Below are 22,610 nucleotides of genomic sequence, written 5' to 3' on the forward strand. Positions count from 1 at the left end.
TAACATTTTTCCCCCCATGGTAGATCAGCTGACAAAGCAATCATTTCAGCTGAAAATTAAAAACTTTTCCTGTGATGTCTTTCTGGATATTTTATGTATTGTAGAGGAAAAAAAAATGGTTGACTGCAGTAAGTTGAACAATCATTGGAAAATCTCTAGGGTCATATTTTTTTACTATGTTTTGTTCAGCTTTTTAAAGTGCAATTTAATTAAAAAGAATAATGGGTTTGCTCAACATTTTTGTGAATGATATAGACATACTTGATTAAATTGTGAGGGTCTCAAGTTTAAGTGTCAGCTCCTTTGATATTTGACAAAATTTAAATTTATCCTAGTAGTTTAGTATGTTGGATCAGAAATGGCAGGTTTTGATAAATGTAAAGTTCATCATTTAGGTTTCAAAAATTAGTTTATGAGTAGAGGAAAACAGTTACATTAAAAAAAGATCTGGGATATATGGTATGAACCAATAATGAAATCTGACTGCTGAAAAAGCTATCACAATCTGTGCTGGATTAGTGGAAACATTGGGTTCACGGCATGGAATGTGGTGGTTGTGCTATGCCTATGACATAGCAGCCCATGCGTGAGTATTGTGTTGAGATTTGGGTGCCACAGTATAGGAGCAACATTATCAGACTAGTGTGTGCTTGACAGAAATCACGACACATTAGACAATGCTTAAAGAAAGTAGGAATGCTAGCTTTTCAAGATGGAAAGTACTGGAAATGAAGGCTCAGAGAGGTTAAGTGAATTATCCAAGGTAATTTTCTTGGCTGATGACAGAGCCAGCTTTCTACTCTTAGTTCAGGGTTGTTTCTGCTTGTCACATTTGGTTCTTCCAGAAAGGAGAACCAGTACTATCAAGGTAAAGATGTAAAGAAACTGTTTTTGACTATGCACAAGGGTGTTTAATAATTGGTATTGTCCTGTAATTGTAAGGAACACATTTTGAAAGTAAGGAGGCCCTTGTTGCAAATGAATTGGAATAGACACCATGTAACTTCTTTATATTAGAGATGCATGTTTTGAGGGATAGTTCTATGTCAGAAACAGCTATAAGACATGTAGAGAACAATTCACCACAAACTTTTTAGATATCTTGACTTGGTTAATTACTAATAATGCCCACTTTCTTACTCTACCCATTTTGGGTTATGTTTCATGTATTTTCCATCAGTCTTTACAAGATAGTATTGAAGCAAATCCAAAGTATCATATCATGTCATCCATAAATATTCAATAAGTCTGTTAAAAATAAGGACAATTAAAAAAATAACTGTAATACTGTTGTCACATTATACAAATTAATATTAATTTTTAAACCTTCCATTACTACTCAGTATTCAAATATTTCTGGTGCTGTGTATGAACAGACATACATGTATGTATATATGCAGATATATGTACAATGTCAAATGTGTGTTTTATAGTTCGGGTATTTGTAGTATATATGTTGTAATAGGTTGACAGGTCACTTAGGTCTTGACCTACTTATTGTCATCTTGCCCCCTCTACATGTTCTTTTGTTTTTGCCTTTTTTCCCTCATATCCTTTTTCCTATTCTTATTTTTGCTTTTTGTTACTTATTTTCTTTCTTTTTCTTTGTTTTAAATTTATTTGTGAAGACACAGGGCCATTATGCCACTTATATGGTTCATTTCACTGTGCTGTATATCCTGTATGAATTTGTAGTTTGATCTAGAGGCTTAGTCAGGTTCAGGTTTATTCTTTTCTTTTTTGTGATACTAGGGGTGGAACCCAGGGCCTCACACATGCTAGGCAAGTGTTCTACCACTGAGCTGCAGCCCAAGGCTTTTTATTTTAGTATGAGACAGAGTCTTGCTGAGTTGCTCAGGCTGATCTTGAACTTGGACTCCTCCAGCCTCTTGCCTCAGCCTCCTGAGTAGCAGGGATTATAGGTGTGTGCCACCATACCTGGTGAGGTTTATTCTTTAGGCAAGAATATTTCACAGGGTAACCTGTTCTTATTAGGAGGCCTTCTGTCTGATTGTCTCTTTTTTGATGCTGAGAATTGGAATTCAGGGCCTTGTACATGCTAAGCATGTGAACTCCACCCCCAGCTTGGTTCTCTTTTCATGTAGCAGCCTTTAATGGTCTTTGCTTAGATTCGTTAAATTGCTAAGAGTTGCAAAATGATGATATTCTGTCATCTCCTCTTCATTAATTAGCTGAAATACTTCTATAAAACGATAGTTTTCCTGTTCAAATGTTTGGTAATCTGAGTATTGTTTCTTTAGGAAGAATTGCTGTTTTCCTTCATTTTCAGGTTTTCAAAATAATGAGGTTCCTTTGCTTCTTGCAAAGGTACCTATTGATTTTTAAAATATCATTAACTCATGAGTTTAAAGTGATTTAATATGACTCAATCTGTTACACTTATTATTGTTATTGATACTTAAATTGGCCCATCTTGGGCCAGTGGAAGCTTCCTGTTGATGGCCTCTGAAGCCTTGTTAGTATGATCCCTCCAAAGCCTTTGATAGCTTTTTGCTTCCTGGCATGACCAGATGTTTCAGGCTCCTCTTGTACTTTTTATTCTGGGCCTTGGGCCAGCCTTTCCACTCTTCTTCTCCCTGTTCCCCACCAGTTATAACTCTCATAAGAAATTGCTGTACTTTGCAAAAATATCTGGCTGCCTGTAGTGAACTGCTGAGCCAGGCTCTCCCAGGGCTCAGACTCTGCTGTCGGATTGATTGTCAGGCAGCTTTTATAGCTTGAACTATTCTCCTTCATTTTAAGTTACTTTTTTTGTTTAGTTTTTTTCTTTCTTACTTGTCTTTTGGGCCCAGGTATACTGCCTTCCTTTACTAGTTATGGGACAGAAATAGAAGCATTGAAGCTCTCTCATGGCACTGATCCTTGGTGGCCCAGACTGAGTGCTGGCTTATTGTGGGATTGTCATTTAACGAGCAGAACTGTCAGCAATGTGATTTTGAAAAATCACAGAGGGCCCTGGTGAGATATTAAACATTTTGTTTCTCTAGGCAGAACATCTATTTCATCACCGAACAGCCAGACTTCCTTCCATAGCTTGGATTCTAGAAACAGCAGACCCAGAGACAAGGATTTGGGCATGTATAGTTCATTTGGGTGGTGATCCCTGGAAGCACAGAGAGGGACTGGGGAAGAGAGACAGGGGAGGGAGAGTCGTTTATTGCAGTGGGCAGGTGTGCTTAAATCCCATCAGCAACCTCCCAGCTGTGGAGAATTCTCCTTGGTGTTGTTCTAAGGAGGGGCAAGGAAGTTGTTCTGACAGCCACTCTTATCTTTTGTTCTTGGGGTCATTGGCTTTCAGCCAGCCCAGCATTTCCCCCCCACATTTCCAAAGCACCCTAATTTGTCCATTTCTTATGTTACTACTCCGTTTTTGCCTTATACTGATTTTTTTCCTCTAAAATTGCTTTTTAAAATAACGTGTACCTATAAAATTTTTGAAAGAGTTATACAATGAACATCTGTCCTTTATCTAATTTGTCAATTGTTAAGTGATTTTTGCCATTTTAAAAAACAATCTCTCCTTAAAAATGTGTATGTATATACAGATATGGTATATAATATCTACCTATACCTAAATCTTTTTTCTGAGTAATTTAAAAGTAAATTGCAAACATGTTGATACTTCACCCCCTAAATACTTCAAGGAAAGAACACTTTTATTCTTTAGGACCTCAGTGCCATTATCACACTCAAGAAATTTAATATTGCATGGGAGGGAAAGAGGAAATAAGGATGAATGATGTTGGCCAAATTATATTGTTATATTGTGTGCACGTACCAACATGTAATAATGAATCCCACCTTTATGTACAACAATAATGCACCAATAAAAATATGAAAAAAAGAAATTTAATGTTGACACAGGAGTGTCTTGTAAGTGGCCAACATTCCCATTTCTTCAGTTTTCACTGATGTCCTTTTAGCTTCTCCCCATCCCATTAAAGATTATGGTATTATATTTACTGCTCATATCTCTTTAGTTTCTTTAATATAGAACAGTTCTCTTAGCTTTTTAATTCATTTTTAGTGGCACAGATGATTTTAATACTTAGTTATTTGAAGACACTGAGTTGGTAAGTCTTTATATAAATGCTATGATAACAGAAGTAGTAAATCTTGCATCTGCTCAAGAATGTTAAGAAGCAGGTCTACATTTTCATCATTTTTTAAAAATTTAAATTTGTTGTTTTTAGATATACATGACAGTAGGGCGAACTTGGCATATTATACATACATGGGGTGCAACCCGTTACAATTTTGTTCCCATTCTTGTGTTTGAACATGATGTGGAGTTACACTGGTCATATATTCATATATGAGCTAGGAAAGTTCTGTCCGATTCATTCTACTGTCTTTCCTATTCCCACCCCCTCTCCCTTCCCTTCATTCCCCTTTGTCTAATCCAAAATGAACTTTTATACTTCCCTTCCCTACCCTCCCTTGTTATTTTTTGTCACTTATGACATGAATGGTTTAGAAGAGTCCAGACCTGTTGCTTAGTAGAATGTCCCACAGTTTGGTGTGTGGGATATTCTTTGCATGATTGCATTGAGGTTTTAAAACACCTTTGTTAAGCTCTCTAAGTAGGTGATGGTGTGGCCTCGGTGTAGTCATCAGACGATCTGTGTCCGTTTTCCTGTTGTAGCTGCTGCTGAGTTTGACAGCTTGGTTTAAATTAAGATACGGGTATATAATATCTTCCCATGCAGATATGGGTATATAATATCTACCTATACCTAAATCTTTTTTTCTGAGTAATTTAAAAGTAAATTGCAAATATGTTGATACTTCACCCCTAAATACTTCAAGGAAAGAACACTTTTATTCTTTAGAACCTCATCTGTTAGATTTTTCCATCATAAAGATATTTTTTCTCTGTTACAATTAATTAGCAATCTATGGAGTGATGCTTTGTGACTGTATTCTGCTTCCAAATAACATTTCGCCATTGATGATCTTGTTTTAAATAATTTGTTTGTTAGTATTTATAGTTATTTTCATAATGTCATCTCAAAGGTCACATCTCCTAGATTGAATCCTTTATTGAAACTGAATCTTTCTATTACTGATACCACTTACAATGGTATATGTGTTTAATATTTTTTTGAAGGAATCGAGTGAATTAAGACTATGTCTTTTAAAAAATGAGAAAAAAAATCTATTAACCCAAACCTCTTACATGTGAGAGTGTTTAGTACTTTACCATTTTTTTCTATTGCTTCACATCTCAGAATTTTTTCATAATGTCCTCTAAATGGCAATGTCTCCTTTTCTTCTCTATAAGTGCAAAACTACTTATTTTGTACATTTAAGTCTATCTTTTAACCTAGGTCACTATGATAGTTAGCTTATAGAAAGTGAAGTGTAAGTGCATGGTGCTCTAGAGGCCACACCTGTGTCAGGTGTGTGAGTGTATGGCTGTGTATAAAATCAAGCTGGGCTGCTAAAGTTTATTTTTGTTTTCCTGCCTTTTTAATCTTTCAAAACAGTGATCATTACTGACTTGCTTTAAAATTATATTCAATTCCTAACCACTTTTTAAAGCTGCAACAATCATAGAAAAGTTGAGAAAGCTTTCTTTCTTTTTATGATATAAGATTTATTGTGGCCATTAAAAAAGAATTGATAATAAATTGCTCTAATGAAACAGCTTGTGAATATGCATTGGAAGATTATTAGGATTAAAACTTTCTGCAGTAGAATATTTATTGCTCAATAAAGGAATGCTAATTTATAGAATTTGGCTTAAAATATCATTATTGTATGCACTGAAATAAATATATGAAAATACAAGTTAAAAGTTCATTTAAAACACATTATAATGTCTGAAGATGGGACATTGTACCCTTTTCCTAATTAGTCGAAGTTTCTACAAATCAGTCACAAAGTAGAGTCCCTCAAATAAACAGATTAATCATGTAGCTTAATTTCCTGAAAGCTGTCTTATTAAAAACCACTGAAAGAATTGGGCATGTTTAACCTGGAAAAGACCAACTGAAGATGTGATCATCACCTGCAGATAATTGAGGGTCTTTTGTGTAGAAAACTGCTTAGAGCAGACTAGCATTAATGGGGAAAAGTGGTTGGTGGGTGCATTTTCTTTTTTTGGGGGGGGGGAGGGGGTACCAGGGATTGAACTCAGGAGTACTCGGCCACTAAGCCACATCCCCAGCCCGATTTTGTATTTTTTTAGTGACAGGATCTCACTGAGTTGCTTAGCACCTCGCTTTTTTTGAGGCTGGCATCAAATTCACAATCCTCCTGCTTCAGCCTCCTGATCGGTGGTGGGTGTATTTTCTTTTTCAATATAAGAAACAACTTTTCCTAGCAACAGAATGTGCTGCATAATGAAGGCATGATCCCATTTTACCTGGAGATGGTCATGGGAACCTGGATGACTTTCCTTTCTTCCCTTTGCCTCATTCCCTCTGCTCCCTTCTTCCCTAATCAGTGTTTCCACTTGGTCTATGCTGTCTGGTACTGTCACTGTTAGCCACATGTGGCAATGTGGTCAGACATGGCTAGTCTGAATCAACATGTGCTGCAGCTGTGAAGCACACATCAGATTCTGAAGTGTTAGTATTGGAAAGAATGACATTGCTCACGAATCACTTTTATATTGATTATAAGTTGAAATGGTTTGTCTGTTGGCAATGTAAAATACATTTTTAGGGCCAAGGAATTTTATTAATAATTAATCATTAAAAGATGAATTATCAGTTTCAGATAAGGAGAAATCCTCTCTTTCTCACTGGTTATAATTGAAAACCCCAGAATACCAGAGAATTCATGCAGCAGAGTGCCTGAGGACTCTGAAAAGGACTAAGCTGTTGATGCATTTGGTTGGATCTCAGATATCGTAAGCTAAGTGAAGGAAGCCAGTCTCAGAAGTTACAAGACTTCTGTTGTTTGATGTTCTGGAAAGGCAAAACTGAAGGGACAAGGAACAGATCAGAGCTTGCCAGGGATGAGAGTTGGTGGGAAAGCTTAAATACAAAGTGATAGCATGAGGATATTTTGGTGGTGTATCCTAATTTTGGTGATACCATACTTATACATATCTTTGTGTGAGATATAATAATCTTACATACAAAAGTAAATTTTACTGTATATAAAATTTAAAAAGTAATTACAATTTAATTTCACATTTTTCTTTTTACTCTTTCAATGTGGATAGAATAAGTTTAAAATTGTGTGACATGCATTATTATTTGTGTTGCACAGTAGTATTTTAGATTTTAGAAATGCAAAGGATTTGGGATGGTCTAGTCTTGAGTGAAAGCTATTGTGGAATGAAGTCTTATAAGGAAAACAGGCAAACTGAAATGACCTAAGTTTAGCTCCCACCCGACTTCCATCCTTTTTTCTACAGATGTTTTTTGAGAGTCTAATCCATGCTAATTATGCCAGCTCTCAGCTATGATATTTCCTTATAGTCCCTGTTTCTTCATATTGGAAAAGAAATTCTGCCTCGAAAGACAAAAAACATACTGTTCCATGGAATCACTAACACATTAATCATTAACCATTGATGATGTCCTTGAATTTGTAGGCAGAATGGCACTTGACAAATTCCTCAACAAACTGTGACGATATCCTTATGATGAATGTTTAGGTCCATAGTACTATTGAGTAGATTTTATTGTTTAAATGATTGCACCCAAGAGGTACTGATTAATTGGAACTGTGATTGCCATCAAGGGGGTTTCTGGCACATGCTTAGCCAATTTGGTTATGATTTGAAGTTAGAGGCAGTGTCAAGCCCAAATTGGAATCGAATCTCAGAATATAATGATGAACTGTAAATAGGTAACTCTAACAAGAATGAAATATAATAGGGATAAATTTAAAATCCTGAAATGAATTCTGAAATTCAGCTGTCCCAATTAAGAATGAAGGATATGTATGTTAGCAATAGTATATATGGAAAAATCTTGGGGGCTTTAGTTGTCAGCAGCAGAGTCACCACTGATGTGGCTGTCAGAAAAGCTACTTCAGTTTGTTGTTGTGGTTTTTGTCAGTAGGAATTGAGTATCTAAAGCAAGATATGGATTTTATTGTTTCCATGTTCTCTAAAGCACACCTGGAATCTTATATTTAGTTCTGGGTATTATCTTCTTAAGAGGGTGATGGACAAACTGGTGCACATTCAGAGTGGGGTGAGGAGGACATTAAAGGAACTGAGACCAAATCAGATGAGCAATAATGAAAGAAACTGGGACATTTACCCTGGTCAAGGGGTGACTTCATGGCGAGGTTGAAAAAGAGGTCACAGGCACTGCCTTCAAATAATTGGAGGATTTTGATATCAAAAAGAAAGTATATTTGTTTCATGAATTCTAAGAACCAGTGAGTGGAATTTTTAGAGAGGGGTTGGGGGTGGAGAAACTATTAAACTTCATTGTAAAGAAACACTAGGTGTTTGAGCTAACTCTTAGGAATGAGTCACCTCTCTAAGGTCTTTTGTAAAACTCCATTGCTTGAACATACCTACCTGTCTTTTGAGAATTTTGTTGAGCTTAGTATTTCTGTAAGATTCTGGTTTCTACTTCCCAGAATCTTGGAATTTCATTAAGTAGTCATTTAATCCAGCAACCTGTAAGAATAATTTAGTTTCTTCGAAACTGTTTTTCTGAAAATTATTTAAACCCTAAATAGAGTGGCATGAGAACATTTCATTGTGGTAAATAAAGGAAGGAGCCTGTGGATAGGCTGTTTTTGATATTGGGGGGTAGGACACAGGGTTCACTTGGCAGCTGCGTTGACTGGGTCTTCCTGAGATATGGCTGACAACTTCTGATACAGCTGACAACTTCTGAAGTGTGTCCTCTGGCAAGGCACATGCACACAGACTACCTCATGCATAGAATTTCTGAGATTGCTCATATGTGCCTGTAGATATGCATTTGGAAATAAAGGCACTTCCACTCCATTGGTTCTTCTAGTTTAGCTTGTCAGTTTTGAGGGAATAATGGAAAATAAGATGCAAAACTACCATTTTGTTGTTATGTGGTCATAATGCTTCTAGACATTCTAGGAGTGTGTTTTTTTCTTTAACATTGCTTTGTATCACCTCAGATCCTATTTTTCTTTCTTTGAACTCTTGCCGACTCTTCCCTTTTTAAAAATTTATATATATATATATATATATATATATAAATTTTAAAAAATATATGTGTGTGTATTTTAGTTGTAGTGGGCACAATACCTTTATTTTATATTTATGTGGTGCTGAGGATCGAACCCAGTGTCTCACACATGCCAGGCAAGTGCTGTATCGCTGAGCCCCAGCCCCAGCCCCATGCCAACTCTTCCTTTTTATGAAAAGTTGAAGTAAGCAGTATCCAAGTAACCTGTACTCAGGGTTCACATCATCTTCTCCAGGGTGAAATAAAGGAAATTCGGTGTTATTGTCCCTCCCTGTGATTTGTGTTGGTCTTTTCTCCACTATCTCTGCCTGGAGGTCAGGTGCTCTGTTTCCTACTTCCTATATAACTCCCCAGGTGTCTAGTGTGCGCATCTGTGCATTGTGGGTTTTTAATAAGTGTACTCGACTGATTTACTGACTGTTCTCCATAGCAAGAAAAAAATGCCACAGTTTATTTCAAAGAGACTATATAGAGTATTGAGGCAAAGTATTTCAGGTTTTTTTTTTTTTTTTAAGTTGAAGGTAAGAGTTTGAGAATTCTGAAGGGTAAGAGTATAAGATTATGAAAGACATCTAAATTTCTTTTGTTTTGAAAAATACTCATATAATGTTTAACTATATACAGTATAGCAAAAAATTCAGTTATTTTGGCTGCCTAAAGTTTTTCTTTTCAAATCAACTAAAAATTTTTTAAAAATACATCTAATAACTCCTAATACTTTCTCTTAAAAGGACACATTTGAGAATATTCTTGAAAAGTAAAAGATTTTTTTCAATATTCATCTGATAAGAATATTCTCTGCAGTTTCTTTGCAGAGTTCCTTTAAATGCAGAATTCTTAAGATTGCATTTCAAGACAATTTTATTTATAAAAAAATAAATTTACCCACAACCATTCAGTAAACACTTTGTAATTTATTTGTGTTTAAGATCAAATTTCTGTAAAGTGGGTCACATTTTTGCATGAAATTAAAAAAATAACAGCTTATTGAATATAATTCACATACTATGCAGTTCGCCCTTTAAAGTGTGCAATTCAGTGGTTTTTAGTACAATGTTGTACAACTATCAACACTAATTCCAGAACAATTCCATTACCACAAAAAGAAAACTTGCACTGGTTAGCATTTACCCCCATTTCTCCATCTGCAGCTCCTGGCAGTCATTAATCTACTTCTGTCTCTGTGGATTTGCATATTTTGGATATTTCATATAAATGGAACCATATAATAATAATACAACAAATGACCCTTTGTGTCTGGCTATTTTCACTTAGCATGATGGTTTCAAGCTTCATCTAAATTGTAGTGTGTATCTTTTTTTTTTAAAATTGTAATTGAATACTGTTCCATTGTATGTATATATTACATTTTATTTATCCATTCAACATTGGGTGCATATATTACATTTCATTTATCCGTTCAACACCTGATGGACATTAGTTGTTTCCATTTTTTTAGCCATTTTGAATAATGCTGCTACAAATACTCACTTGCAGGCTTTTGTGTTTTCAGTTTTCTTGGGTGTATACCAAGAGGAGAATTGCAGAGTCAAATGGTAACTGCATGTTTAACTTTCTGAAGGACTGCCAGACTGTTTTCAAAAGTAGCTATATCATTTTACATCCCTGCAAGCAGTATATATAAGGGTACCAGTTCCTCCGTATCTTCACAATACTGTTGTTATCTTTTTTATTATAGCCATCCCAGTGGAAATGAAGTGATGTCTTTGTGATTTTGATTGTACTTCCCTGATGGCTAATGATGTTGAGTGTCTTTTCCTGTGATGATTGCCCATATTTATATCTTGGAGAAACAATGAATAATACTCTTTGCCTGTTTAAAAATTGAGTGATGTATTTTTTGATTCAGTTGTAAGAGTTTTTTTTTTTTAATATATATTCTACATACGAGTCCTTTATCAGATGTACGATTTGCCCAGTTTCCTCTGATTTTGTGGATTTTCACTTTTTAGATAGTGTCTTTGAAGGAGAGAAACTTTTAATTTTGGTGCAGAATAACTTACCTTTGTTGTTTGATTTTTTTAAAATGTCTAAGAAGCTATTAGGGTTCTCCAGAGAGAGAGAGAGAACCAAAAAAAAAGTATAAAGATATATGAGAATAGATTTATTAGGGGAATGACTCCTGTGATTATGGAGCCTGAGAAGTCTCATGATGGGTCCTCTGTAAGCTGTAGGCCCAGGATGCTGGCTTGTAGCATGGTCCTGATCCAGTTGAAAGCCTGAAAACCAGGGAAGGCAGTGGTATAATTCTCAATCTGAGACTAAAGGCTAAAGGACCCAGGGGTCAGCTGGTTTAAGTCCTGGTGGGTCTTCCCCACTTAGTTCACTCAGACTCACATGCCACTCTCTTTTGAAAATATGCTCATATACACTGGTAAAATAATGCTTTAGCAGTTTTCTAGGTATTTCTAGATATTTAGGTGTCAAGTTGACACCTAAAATTAACCATCTTAGAAATGATTGCCTCATCCAAAGTTATGAAAATTTGCTCTTATGCTTCCTGAAAGATGAATGTAGTTTTTGCTGTTACATTTTGCTGATCCATTTTGAGTTTGTTTTGTATATGGTGTGACTAGTTGGGACCGAAGTGTGTAGCTATCCAGTTGCCCTAGACCCATTTGTTGAAAAGATGCTTTATAAAAATAAAATTTTTAATTATGTAAAATATATATAACAGAATTTACCATCTTAACAAGTTTTACATGTACATTTCAATAGTGTTAAGTATAGTCACGTTGTTGTGCACCTATCCCCAGAACTCTTTTCATCTGGCAAAACTGATTCAGTACTATTGAACAAAATCTCCCTATCCTTCCCTCCCAAGACACTCCACTTTATCTCCATGTCTCATGTAAGTGGTATGATGTAGTATTTGTCTTTTTTGACTTATTTCACTTTTCATAATGTCTTCAAAGTTCCTTTATATGGTAGCATATGCAGAACTTCCTTTAAGGTTGAGTAATATTCCATTGTATGTGTAGAATACATATTTTTATCCATTCATCTGCTATCGGACACTGTGGTTACTTTCACTTTTTGGGTACTATGAATCATGCTGTTGTGTCCAAATATCTCTTTGAGACCTTGCTTTTTCATTTTTGGGGGGTCCATGGCCAGAAGTAGAATTGCTGGATCATATGGTAATTCTATTTTTAATTTTTAAGAAGCTACCATTCTGTTTTCCAAAGCACCTACAACATTTAACATTCCCACCAATACCTGCATTAGGGGTTCCAGTTTTTCTACATCTTCACCCACATTGGTTCTTTTTCTCTTTTCATTTCTTTTTGTTAGTAGTAGCCATCCTAGTAGTGAAAAGACTCTTTAGCACCTTTGTCAAATATCAATTAACCATAAGTGAGATTTATTTATTTATGGAAGATGAATTCTATTCCATTTATCTTTATGTCTATCCTTATGCTGCTATCCCACTGTATTTATTGCTGTGACTTTGTAACAACTTTTGAAATTGTAAAGTAAAAATCCTTGAATTTTATTCTTTCTTTTTCAGGGTTCTTTTGGCTAATTGAATTCCTTGCATTTCCATGTGACTATTAGGATTGACTTTTCAATTTCTGCAAAGAATCCAGCTAGGATTTTGATATGGATTGCATGGAATCTGGGTAGTGTAGCCACTGAGCAATATTAAGAATTTTGATACATGAATGTGAAGTGCTTTCCCAATTATTTGATCTTCTTTAATTTCTTTCAACAATGTTTTCTAATTTTCAGTGTATAAGTCTTACATGTCTTGTGTTAAATTTATTTCTAAGTACTTTGCTCCTTTTGAAGCTATTGTAAGTGAAATTGTTTCTTAATTTCTTTTTTGGATTGTTAATAGTATAGAAGAAATGCAGTTTAATTTTTGCACATTTATCTTGTGTTTGGCAACCTGCTGAAACTGTTTATTATTATAAGTATTTTTGTGAATTCATTAGGATTTTTTTATATGGAAGACCATATCATCTCTGGATAGAGTTAGTTTTGCTTTTTCTTTCCAATCTGGAGGCTTTTTTTTTTTTTTGCTCTGGCTAGGGTCTTTGATAATGCTGAATAGATTCGGCAAGAGTGGATATCTTTGAATCAGATTTTTAATATTTACTGCTCTGGAAATAGTCATTACTGCTAGTGTTGTTTTGAGAAATTGAAAATCCACCTTCTGATCCTCTTATTATGGTAAGTAACTAAAGTAATAAAAATTCTACTGGAACATGTTATTTATTTTTTAAACATAAGGCACAATAGATTCCAGTTTGGTTTTTCCAAAACTCTTATGCCTCTGCTGTTTTTTTCTAAAAGTAACTAAAGTAAATCAACTGAAGGAATTTTAAAAATGTATTTTTAAAGAATCTCATGGATAAAAAAGTCAAATGGATTTTCTTAAAGAATCATACTTGCTGTGTGTGTTTGAATAGATTGAGTAATCAGGACATTCATGTTGTCTCTGCTAGTGCTTCTTAGCCATGGCTTATATGAATGCCATAATTCTTAGTGCTTATCATTCATAATAGCTAGAGTTGACAATCTGAGATGATCGTAGTAGAAGGAGAGGTGGTGCTTGTACTACTTTTGATAATTGAATTCTACACCTAACTTCCATAGGGTATATTTTTTTGCTTAAGCTTATTCCTAAGCTCCAGAATGCTCTGGGAGCAATCTTCCTATCCTTTTTTCTTCTTTCTTCTTTGTTTCCTTCTTTCTTCTTTTTAGCGGTCCTTAGGATTTTCATTACAATGTTACTAGTCTGAGAAATAAAAAGTTGAAAACCATGAGACTGGCAAATAACAAGTATTTCAATTATTTTAATGTCATGCTTTCTTTATTCTTTATTTTAGATTTTCTTAGTATTTAGATATTCAATTCAAAGAATGAATTTCATTCATGTTTTGAACAGTTTTTAAGTATAATCTATAAGTATTTTGCTTTGCTTTCTCAGAGACGTGAGATGAATGTAAGAATGCTTGGTTTTTGGATGGTTACAGTATGTTTAGGAAAACAAAAGTATTTACCTTGTAGTGCTGTGTATGTTTTTTTTGTGGTGCTGGGGATTGAACCTAGGGCCTTGTTCATATGAGACAAGCACTCTACCAACTGATCTATACACCCAGTCTTTGTGTATATGTTTTATTTTCCTCATTAAATATAAGCTCTTTGAGCAATAAGTATCTTTGTATTTACACAGTGTGTATCACAGTTCCTCATATGTAGCTTGTGCTTATTATGATTTAAAAAATTAATTCAACAGTAAAACAATAAAAGAGAATTTATAATCAAATACTCAATTGAGTGGGGTATGATAAAACTGTTTATTGAATTCAAGAAGTAACAATGATCAGTGTTTTCCAGGTTTCTTAGGGAAGGCTTTGTGCAAGAGAAGGTAATATGAGCTGGCTCATAAAGGATGGTAAGAACTGAGCAAGAGGAGAGAACATTTCTCCTGGGTGTTTTAGCATTTGAAGGGCATTCAGTGAAACTTACCAACTGGAAAGAAGATTTGTTATGGTTTGTTGATTGAGAGAAGGGTGGATAAATAGATAGGAACATATTTTGGAGGTATTAAATACAAGTTTGAGCCAGGCTTGGTGGTGCACACCTGTAATCCCAGCAACTTGGGAGGCTGAGGATGGTGAGTTCATAGCCAGTCTTAGCAACTTAGTAAGGCCCTAAGCAACTCAGCCAGACCGTGTCTCTAAATAAAAAATTTAAAAGGGCTGGGGATGTGGCTCAGTGGTTAAGTGCCCCTGAGTTCAATCCCTGATACCAAAAAAAAAAAAAAAAAAAAAAAAGGTTGAGAAGTTTGCCTTTACTTCATTTGCCATTAGAGAATCATTGAAGTGTTCTGAGTTAGGAAATTTTGGGATAAAATAATACTTTAAGAAGACTTACTTGGTGATAATGTATCTTATAGGCTGGAGGGCAGCTAGTACTAGGATGCCATTTAAAGAGAATATGATTGAGTTCTTTTAGTTTGCCAGCTTTTTAATAGCAGGGTTCTTTGATCTTTAGTGTCTTTCATAAGTACTGAAGCAAAGTTTAAGTCTTTATAGGAAAAAAATCCTCATTTGGGGGGGGGAGTAAAGAGATAACTTGTTTTATTTATATATATGTGTGTATGTGGGTGTGTATTTGTGTGTGTGTATGTGTGTGTGTGTATGTGTATAGATGTTGTGTGTGTAAGTTTCAGCATGGGTCATTAAGGAATAATAGTGCTCTCCCTGGCAATAGGGTGAGGGTAGTTGGCTAGAGGAAGAGGGGTGGGAACAGGGACAGACATAATCACGTTTTTATGCTCGCTGAGTCTGACATTGAAATGCCTAGTACATAGAGATTTAAGGGCTCAAATTAGAACTGAAGTCTGAATGTTTAAATTTGGATATCATTATGTAGATTTATCATTCGAACAATAAAAATGATTGGACTTATAAACTGTAGTGTGCACGTGTTCAGAGGTTTATGTGCACTTATACAAATATATATACCCTGACACACTGAAACCCCAAATGGGTATTAAATTGTCCATGAACTAATCTTAGTTTTAGCAAAATGATGAGGACTGAATCTTCTGATGAATAAAGGGAAAAAAGGAGTTAAAGAAGGAGACAGGAAAGAAATAAGAGGTAGGAGAACACAAATTTGCTAATTAGAGTTTGAAATTAGTCTTACATTTAAAATACTACTGCTATCAAGCATACTAGTACTCCTGTTTCACTTGTTGAGTACTTATTCTAGACATAAACTAGATATCTCTTCTCTTCTCATAACAAATTTGTGATATCAGTACTATTGTATTCCCCTTTCACTGATGAGGAAACTGAAGTCTAAAGAAGTTGAAACTTGCCCAAGATCTCTGAGCTAATAGATAAAAGAGTTTTATTTACATTCATTTTATTCCAAGACAAGTATTCTTTCCATTATACAAAGGTATGAATGTTTAATTTTTTGTAAGGCATGGACTATGTTTATACCAAATCAGTTTTTCAGTAAAAGCTTCTTAATTAGCAGGCACTGATTGGACAGTAATGTTTCCTATAAAAAGAATCAGCATGTATTTTGGATGGGGCGGCTTCAACTTTTTTACTTGGGTATTTATATTCACAGTGTATTTAACTTTTTTGATTGTGTGTTATGAATGTTAATTTAAAAGAAGATACCAGTTCTTTTATTTGAAGAATTAATCTTTCATAAGTATTGGTCTTATACATTTAAATTTCTTTAGGAAGTTTTTCTGGTACATTCTTCAGAACATCCATATGTTAACAAGGAAATAAGAAAGGCCTTCCATTTTCTTTTATTTCAGGGGATATCATTTTCAATGCCCAATACCCAGAGCTGCCCCCCGATTTTATCTTTGGAGAGGATGCTGAGTTCCTGCCAGACCCCTCGGCTCTGCACGTGAGTACTTAGGCTCACTCAGATGTTATTTTTTGGTTGAAAAGAAAACAAAATTGGCTTTCAACAGTTGCCTAACAGATAACATTTGTCAAATGTGAATTTTTTGCCCACCCCACTTTTCTTTATATCATGAAATAAGTATAACTCTTCAGGTGCCAAAATAGTTAAAGAAGAGATTTTTATTCATTGAAGTTTTAGTTTCAGATGATTTCAAATCAATGAAAATCTCCAGCATATTGGTTAAAGTACTTTTACTTCATTTTAGGGAGACATATTGAAAACATTTTCTTTGTTTCAACGTGGTATTTTATGCCTGCAACCAATTTTCTAATGTTTACTAACACTTCATCCCAGGGCTGGTTTGGAGAGTATTTCTTGGCTTTTAAAGAGGCTCTCTCTCTCTCTCTCTCTCTCTCTCTCTCTCTCTCTCTCTCTGTAGAAGTGAAAGTGGCAAATTTGGATTTGTATGTGTATTATCTCAGTTTCATTTATAAAAAGGGTAAAGACCAGTTTCAGTGGTCTTTACTAAGCAAAACCAAAATCTTTGTAGTTGAAATAAAATGTTTCTGGAATTAAAGCAGCAATATTCCTTGTCAGGATAAGGGGTGGTGGCACTTAGCAGAGCACATGAGGTTTATATAAAAGTTGTGTTTTGCATGGCTGATGGAGGAAGACACGTGCCATTTTGTTTAAAAGGTTCTAACCAGACAAAATGACTGTCTTTCCCTTGTCAAATTTAAGTTTGTTGTGATATCTGTACTATCAGAGGTTTAATTGTTGTTTATAACTGTGTTCTTAGTTTTGTTTTCTGGAATTTTTTTGTGTCATTAAAGTTGTGTAATTAAATGTTTTGATGACTTTAAAATCTTTGCCCTTTGTCATTCCTATTATTAAAGGGCAATCATTAACCAAAACTTGAAGAATGATTTTAAAATTTAGAACATAGCTATAAAAATGTCATTGGCTAGAGTAGGATGGGTATGTTGTAAAATTTCTAATAATTGAATATAAGCTCTTATTTTATTTGATTTTAAATAGACTGTAAGTCAAATATGGCCCCTTTAGAGGCCATGGGTCATATATTCATTCCATATTAAGGTTGAGATGCTTACCTGCCAGAAGATGAGGCAGAAGTATCACTATCAACCTCTCTTGCCTTAAATCTGCCCAGTGGAGGGAAACATATGCTAGATGCCAAAGATGTATCGCAGACTAAGTGCCCCTGGAATTTAAAGAAGGTGGTCAGAGAAGCTTTGCAGTATAGGTGAGGTTTATACTTATTCATGAAAAGTAAAGGGAAAATGAAAAGTGGCAGACTATTTCAGGTAGGGGGACGACATAAGAAAATGTGAAGAAGCCATGGTTTGTGTAATGTGTTGCAGAAAAAGGTGCTGACAGATTGGCTGAAATGGAAGTTGATATAAGAAAGGGCTAAAAAGGGTGAGATAAACTGGGACAAGATTGTGGAGTACAGTGAATGCTGGACTAAGTGCCACTGAAGGAAATGATAGGAGACTCTCCTAATGGCAGTGTGGTCAATATAATGGATTAAGGAGCGATCGAAGACTATAATTGAGGATTGTTATAAAAATCCAGGACAGAGAGAAGGGGCTTTGAGCTAGAATGATGTAGGAGGGAACACTACGATAGAAAAGATGTGAAAGATGTGTTTACAACTTCTTTTTTTAGAATTGTCTTTATAATTTGTAGTGCATATCTTCAGTATTGGCAAATATTGTGGGTGTAGAATTTAAAGAAAAGACCTTAAGATTCATCTTATTTCACTCTTCTATTTTAGTGCTGAGGAATTTACATGATTTATATAATTCTGTGTCAGAGCTGATATTGTAATTGTACTCTTTTGATGTTTTTGTCCCTGAGTATGGTTATCACATTTAAAAAAAATTAACTGAAAAAGAACAGCTGAAAAATCAGAGCACTGGATCAAGAGACAGATTGTAAATGTAGGGAAACACTTACTCTTTAGTGATAGTTAGTCTAAGGCCTGAGGTAGGATTACTTAAGGCTTCTTTGTGGGTCAGTGGGCTGGGCAGGCCTGGATAAGCAAGCAAAGTACACCCCCGCTAGCTGGGTGATGTCCAAATAGCCTGGGAAGTTACTCTTGATATCTGTCAGGTTAAAATGCCATGACAGGTTTAACCATTAGGCCTCCTCCCCAGCAGACACTACCTGAGCACAGCTCACCTTGGAAGAGACTGTTCATTCAACTCTCAACAATTATGGTTTAATTCTTGGATTTAGTTCATACTTTCCTCCTTTTCTTGAAGTGCTCTCAGCACAGTGACTGATAACCTGCTTTTCTACATATGGTTCTGAATAAAGAGGGATTACATATTTCATCACCCATGGAGAGGGAAATAGAAGGCCTTAGACATTTCTACTGAACTACACATTGCAGAAGGGAATGAATATGACCCTTAGAATCTGGGAGTGTCGTCCCAAGTAGTTCTGTGGCAAATATAGGATTTCCTTGAAGTGTCTGGATTTTATCTTGAAAATCCATGAAAATTTGCATTTGATTCTGAAATATTTATTAATAATAATACGATATTTTACCTGCATTTAAAATTTTTTTGTAGACATTGATGGACCTTTATTTTATTCACTTATTTATATGTTGTGCTGAGAATTGAATCCAGTGCCTCACACATGCTGGGCGAGTGCTGTACCACTGAGCCACAACCCCAGCCCCTACCTGGATTTTTTAAATGTAAAATATGCTATTAAATTATAAATATTTGAGAAAAAAATGGATTCTCCAGTGTGGCCCACTGTGAGAAATATAGTTTTAGAGAATATATGTGATCTCTTGTATAGACCAATTTGTTTAAACCTGCTGTTTCTCCCTGGGAAAAAAAAAGAAAAAAAAAAGGAAGAGGATTTGAAATATTATAAGTAAAAGGCATACATAAGGTTTATAGAAATATGTGCAGGGTTGCGATGTTGAATGAAGTCACCTCTTTCTAAACTCAGAATCATTATCAAGTTCCACTGAGGAACTCAAGATTTTCAGATGAATGTAAAACACTAGACAAATACCTAATGTAGAGATAATGCCTCATAGCCACCAGAGAATCAAAAAATCATAGAATAAGGGCTTAGTGGTTCATTGATTCCTTATTCTGGACGTATATTGGAATAACTTGGGAAGCCTGTTAAAATAAATCTTCCTGGACTCCACTGGACCTGGAATTAGATCCTTTGGAAATCCAAGGACTATTAAATTTTTTTGGCTATTTTTTTTGAATATTTATTTTTTAGTTGTAGTTGAACACAATACCTTTATTTTATTTATTTATTTTTATGTGGGGCTAAGGATCAAACCCAGGGCCTCACACAGGCTGGGCAAGCACTCTACGGCTGAGCCACACCCCAACCCTTCTTGACTGTTTTTATGTTCTAGTCTGTGAACTGTTAATTGGCAACCACTGACTGAATTATATCTTTTGTAGAAACTTCTCCAACAGAAGACTGTTTGTCTTTTTGTTTTTCCTTTCTTTTTGTGGTGCTGGGGAGCCATCCCAGAGCTTTGCACATGCTAGGCAAGTGCGCTGCCACTGAGCTGCATCCCTAGCCTGGGTGGTTGCCTTTGCTTGCCATTATTTCCAGTGAGTATCACTTTCCATTTGGAGGACAGCCCTACTTTAAAAAAATAACAGTTTTAGTGAGACAATTTATATACCTTACAATACACTTATTTAAAGAGTCTAATTCAGTGGTTTTTAGTATATTCATAAAATTGTGCAACTGTCACTACAACTTTAGAACATTTTCATCACCCCCAAGAGAAACCCTAAACCCACTTTTCCTGTCCTCCCCACCCTAGGCAACAACTAATCTGTATGCTGTCTCTGTGGATATGCCTATTCTGGGAATTTTGTGTAAATGAAATCATATCATATATGATTCTTTATGGCTGACTGTCTTCACTTAGCATGATGCTTTCAATGTAGCATGTAACACTTATTTTTTTTATTGCCAAATAATATTCCATTGTATGCCTGTACCACATTTCATTTTCCACTTGTCAATTGATGGACATTTTGGGTTGTTTCCTTGCTTTGGTTATTATAACTACTGCTGTTTATGGACATGTTTTTATTTCTCTGGGTTATATCCTTCAGGCTTGCAATTTACAAGTGGCTACCCTGTTTTAACATTTTGAAGAACCACCAGAACTGTTTTCCAAAATCGTGTCTCATGGGGCTGGGGTTGTGGCTCAGAGGAAAGTGCTCGCCTAGCATGCATGAGGCACTGGGTTTCATCCTCAGCACCACATAAAAATAAAATAAAGGTATTGTGTCCACCTACAACTAAAAAATAAATATTTAAAAATGGTATATCATTTTGTATCCCCACCAGCAGTGCATTAGTTCCAGTTTCTTTACCCCTCACCAACACTTGTTTCCCGTGTGTTTAATAATACTGTTCTTAGTGGGTGTGAAGCAGTATTCCGTTGTGGTTTTGATTTGTTTTTTGCCTTGATGGCTAATGATGTTGAGTATCTTTTCTTGTACTTATTGGCTATTGTATCTTCATTGGATAAATGTCTATTCAGGTGCTTTGTTTATTTTTAAATTGAAGTTTTGTTTTGGGTTTTTTTTTTTGGTACCAGGGATTGAACCCAGGGGTGCTTAACCACTGAGCTACATTCCCAATATTTTTTATTTATTTATTTTTTTAATTTTGTAACAAAGTCTTGCTAAGTTGCTCAGGACCTTGCTAAGTTGCTGAGGCTGGCTTTGAATTTATGATCCTCCTGCCTCAGCCTCCTGAGCCACTGGGATTACAGGCATATGCCACCATGCCCAGCTTATTTGTGCTTTTAATTATTGAGTTTTCAGATTTCTTAATGGATTCTGAGTACAAGTACTTTATCACACATATGATTTGCCAAGTTTTCTCCCTATCTATAGGTTTTTTTTTTTTTTAAGGGAGTGTCTTTTAAGTGTCAAAAAATACTTTCAATTTGATGAAGTCTATTAAGCTAAGTTTTGCTTTTGTTGCTTGTGCTTTTGGTTTTATATCTAAGAAACCATTATACAATTGAAGATTATGGAAATTTACTCTTATGCTTTCCTTTAAAAGTTGTATAATTTTTGCTGTTATATTTAAATCTTTGATCCATTTTGAGTTAACTTTTCTTTGGAAACTGGGAGAAAATGAGGTGTATCCCTTTTCTTAAATTTTTACAAAATTTTAAAATTAGTTATACATGACAGTAAATGTACTTTGATACATCATATATAATGGAGTATAATTTCTCATTCTTCTGGTTATATATGATTAGACTCCCATCTGTCGTGTGGTTATGTATGTACATAGGGTAATAATGTCTCATTCATTCTACTTTCCTTTCTACCTGCTCCCTTCACTCCCCTCTATCTAATCTAAAGTAACTATTCTTACCTACCCCAACCCCACATTTGAGTTTTAACTTTTTGGATGTGATTGCGGTTGGCAATGAACTTAATTGTTTTGCAAGTGGATATCCAGATGTCCCAGCACATTAGAAAGACTATCTTTTCTTCATTGAATTTTTTTGGCATTTTTTTGTCAACCCTCTATTATCAAAAATGGTTATACATGTGAGCATTTATTTTGGACTCTCAATTCTATTCCATTGATCCCTCTGTGTACACTTATAGTTCTGTGACTTTGTAATGAGTTTTAAAATTGGAAAGTGTGAATTTTTCAACTTCTTTTCAAGATTGCTTTGACTTTTATGGGTCCCTTGCATTTCCATATGAATTTTAGGATAAACTTGTGAGTGTTTACAAAACATCTAACTGGAATTTTGACAGGAATTATTTTGAATCTATATTTACTTTTTTTTTTTGATTCTGAAAATACTTAAGTATTTAATGTTGCCCACTTCTATAAATATAGACATACATAAGAGTATCAGGAAAGAATATCAAGTAGTTCACTAATAATTTTTCAAAGTCTTAGATAAGTAGCATTTTTGAATGACACCCAGAAGGATTAAAATATCATAAATATAGA

General features: G+C 35.0%; 1 protein-coding gene across 1 annotated transcript in view; it reads left to right on the plus strand.

Moving 5' to 3' along the window:
• Positions 1–22,610, plus strand: part of Babam2 (BRISC and BRCA1 A complex member 2) — a 404,038-nt gene that overhangs the window by 68,241 nt on the left and 313,187 nt on the right. Inside the window, exon 4 of the mRNA XM_046441540.2 lies at positions 16,489–16,583. Coding sequence (XP_046297496.1) covers positions 16,489–16,583 — 95 coding nt within the window. The remainder of the gene's footprint in view (positions 1–16,488; positions 16,584–22,610) is intronic.

This window comes from Marmota monax, unplaced genomic scaffold (genome assembly GCF_021218885.2).
Source record: "Marmota monax isolate L192 unplaced genomic scaffold, Marmota_monax_Labrador192_F-V1.1 WCK01_AAM20220418_F8-fsc00010, whole genome shotgun sequence".
NCBI classification, from domain to species: Eukaryota; Metazoa; Chordata; class Mammalia; order Rodentia; family Sciuridae; genus Marmota; species Marmota monax.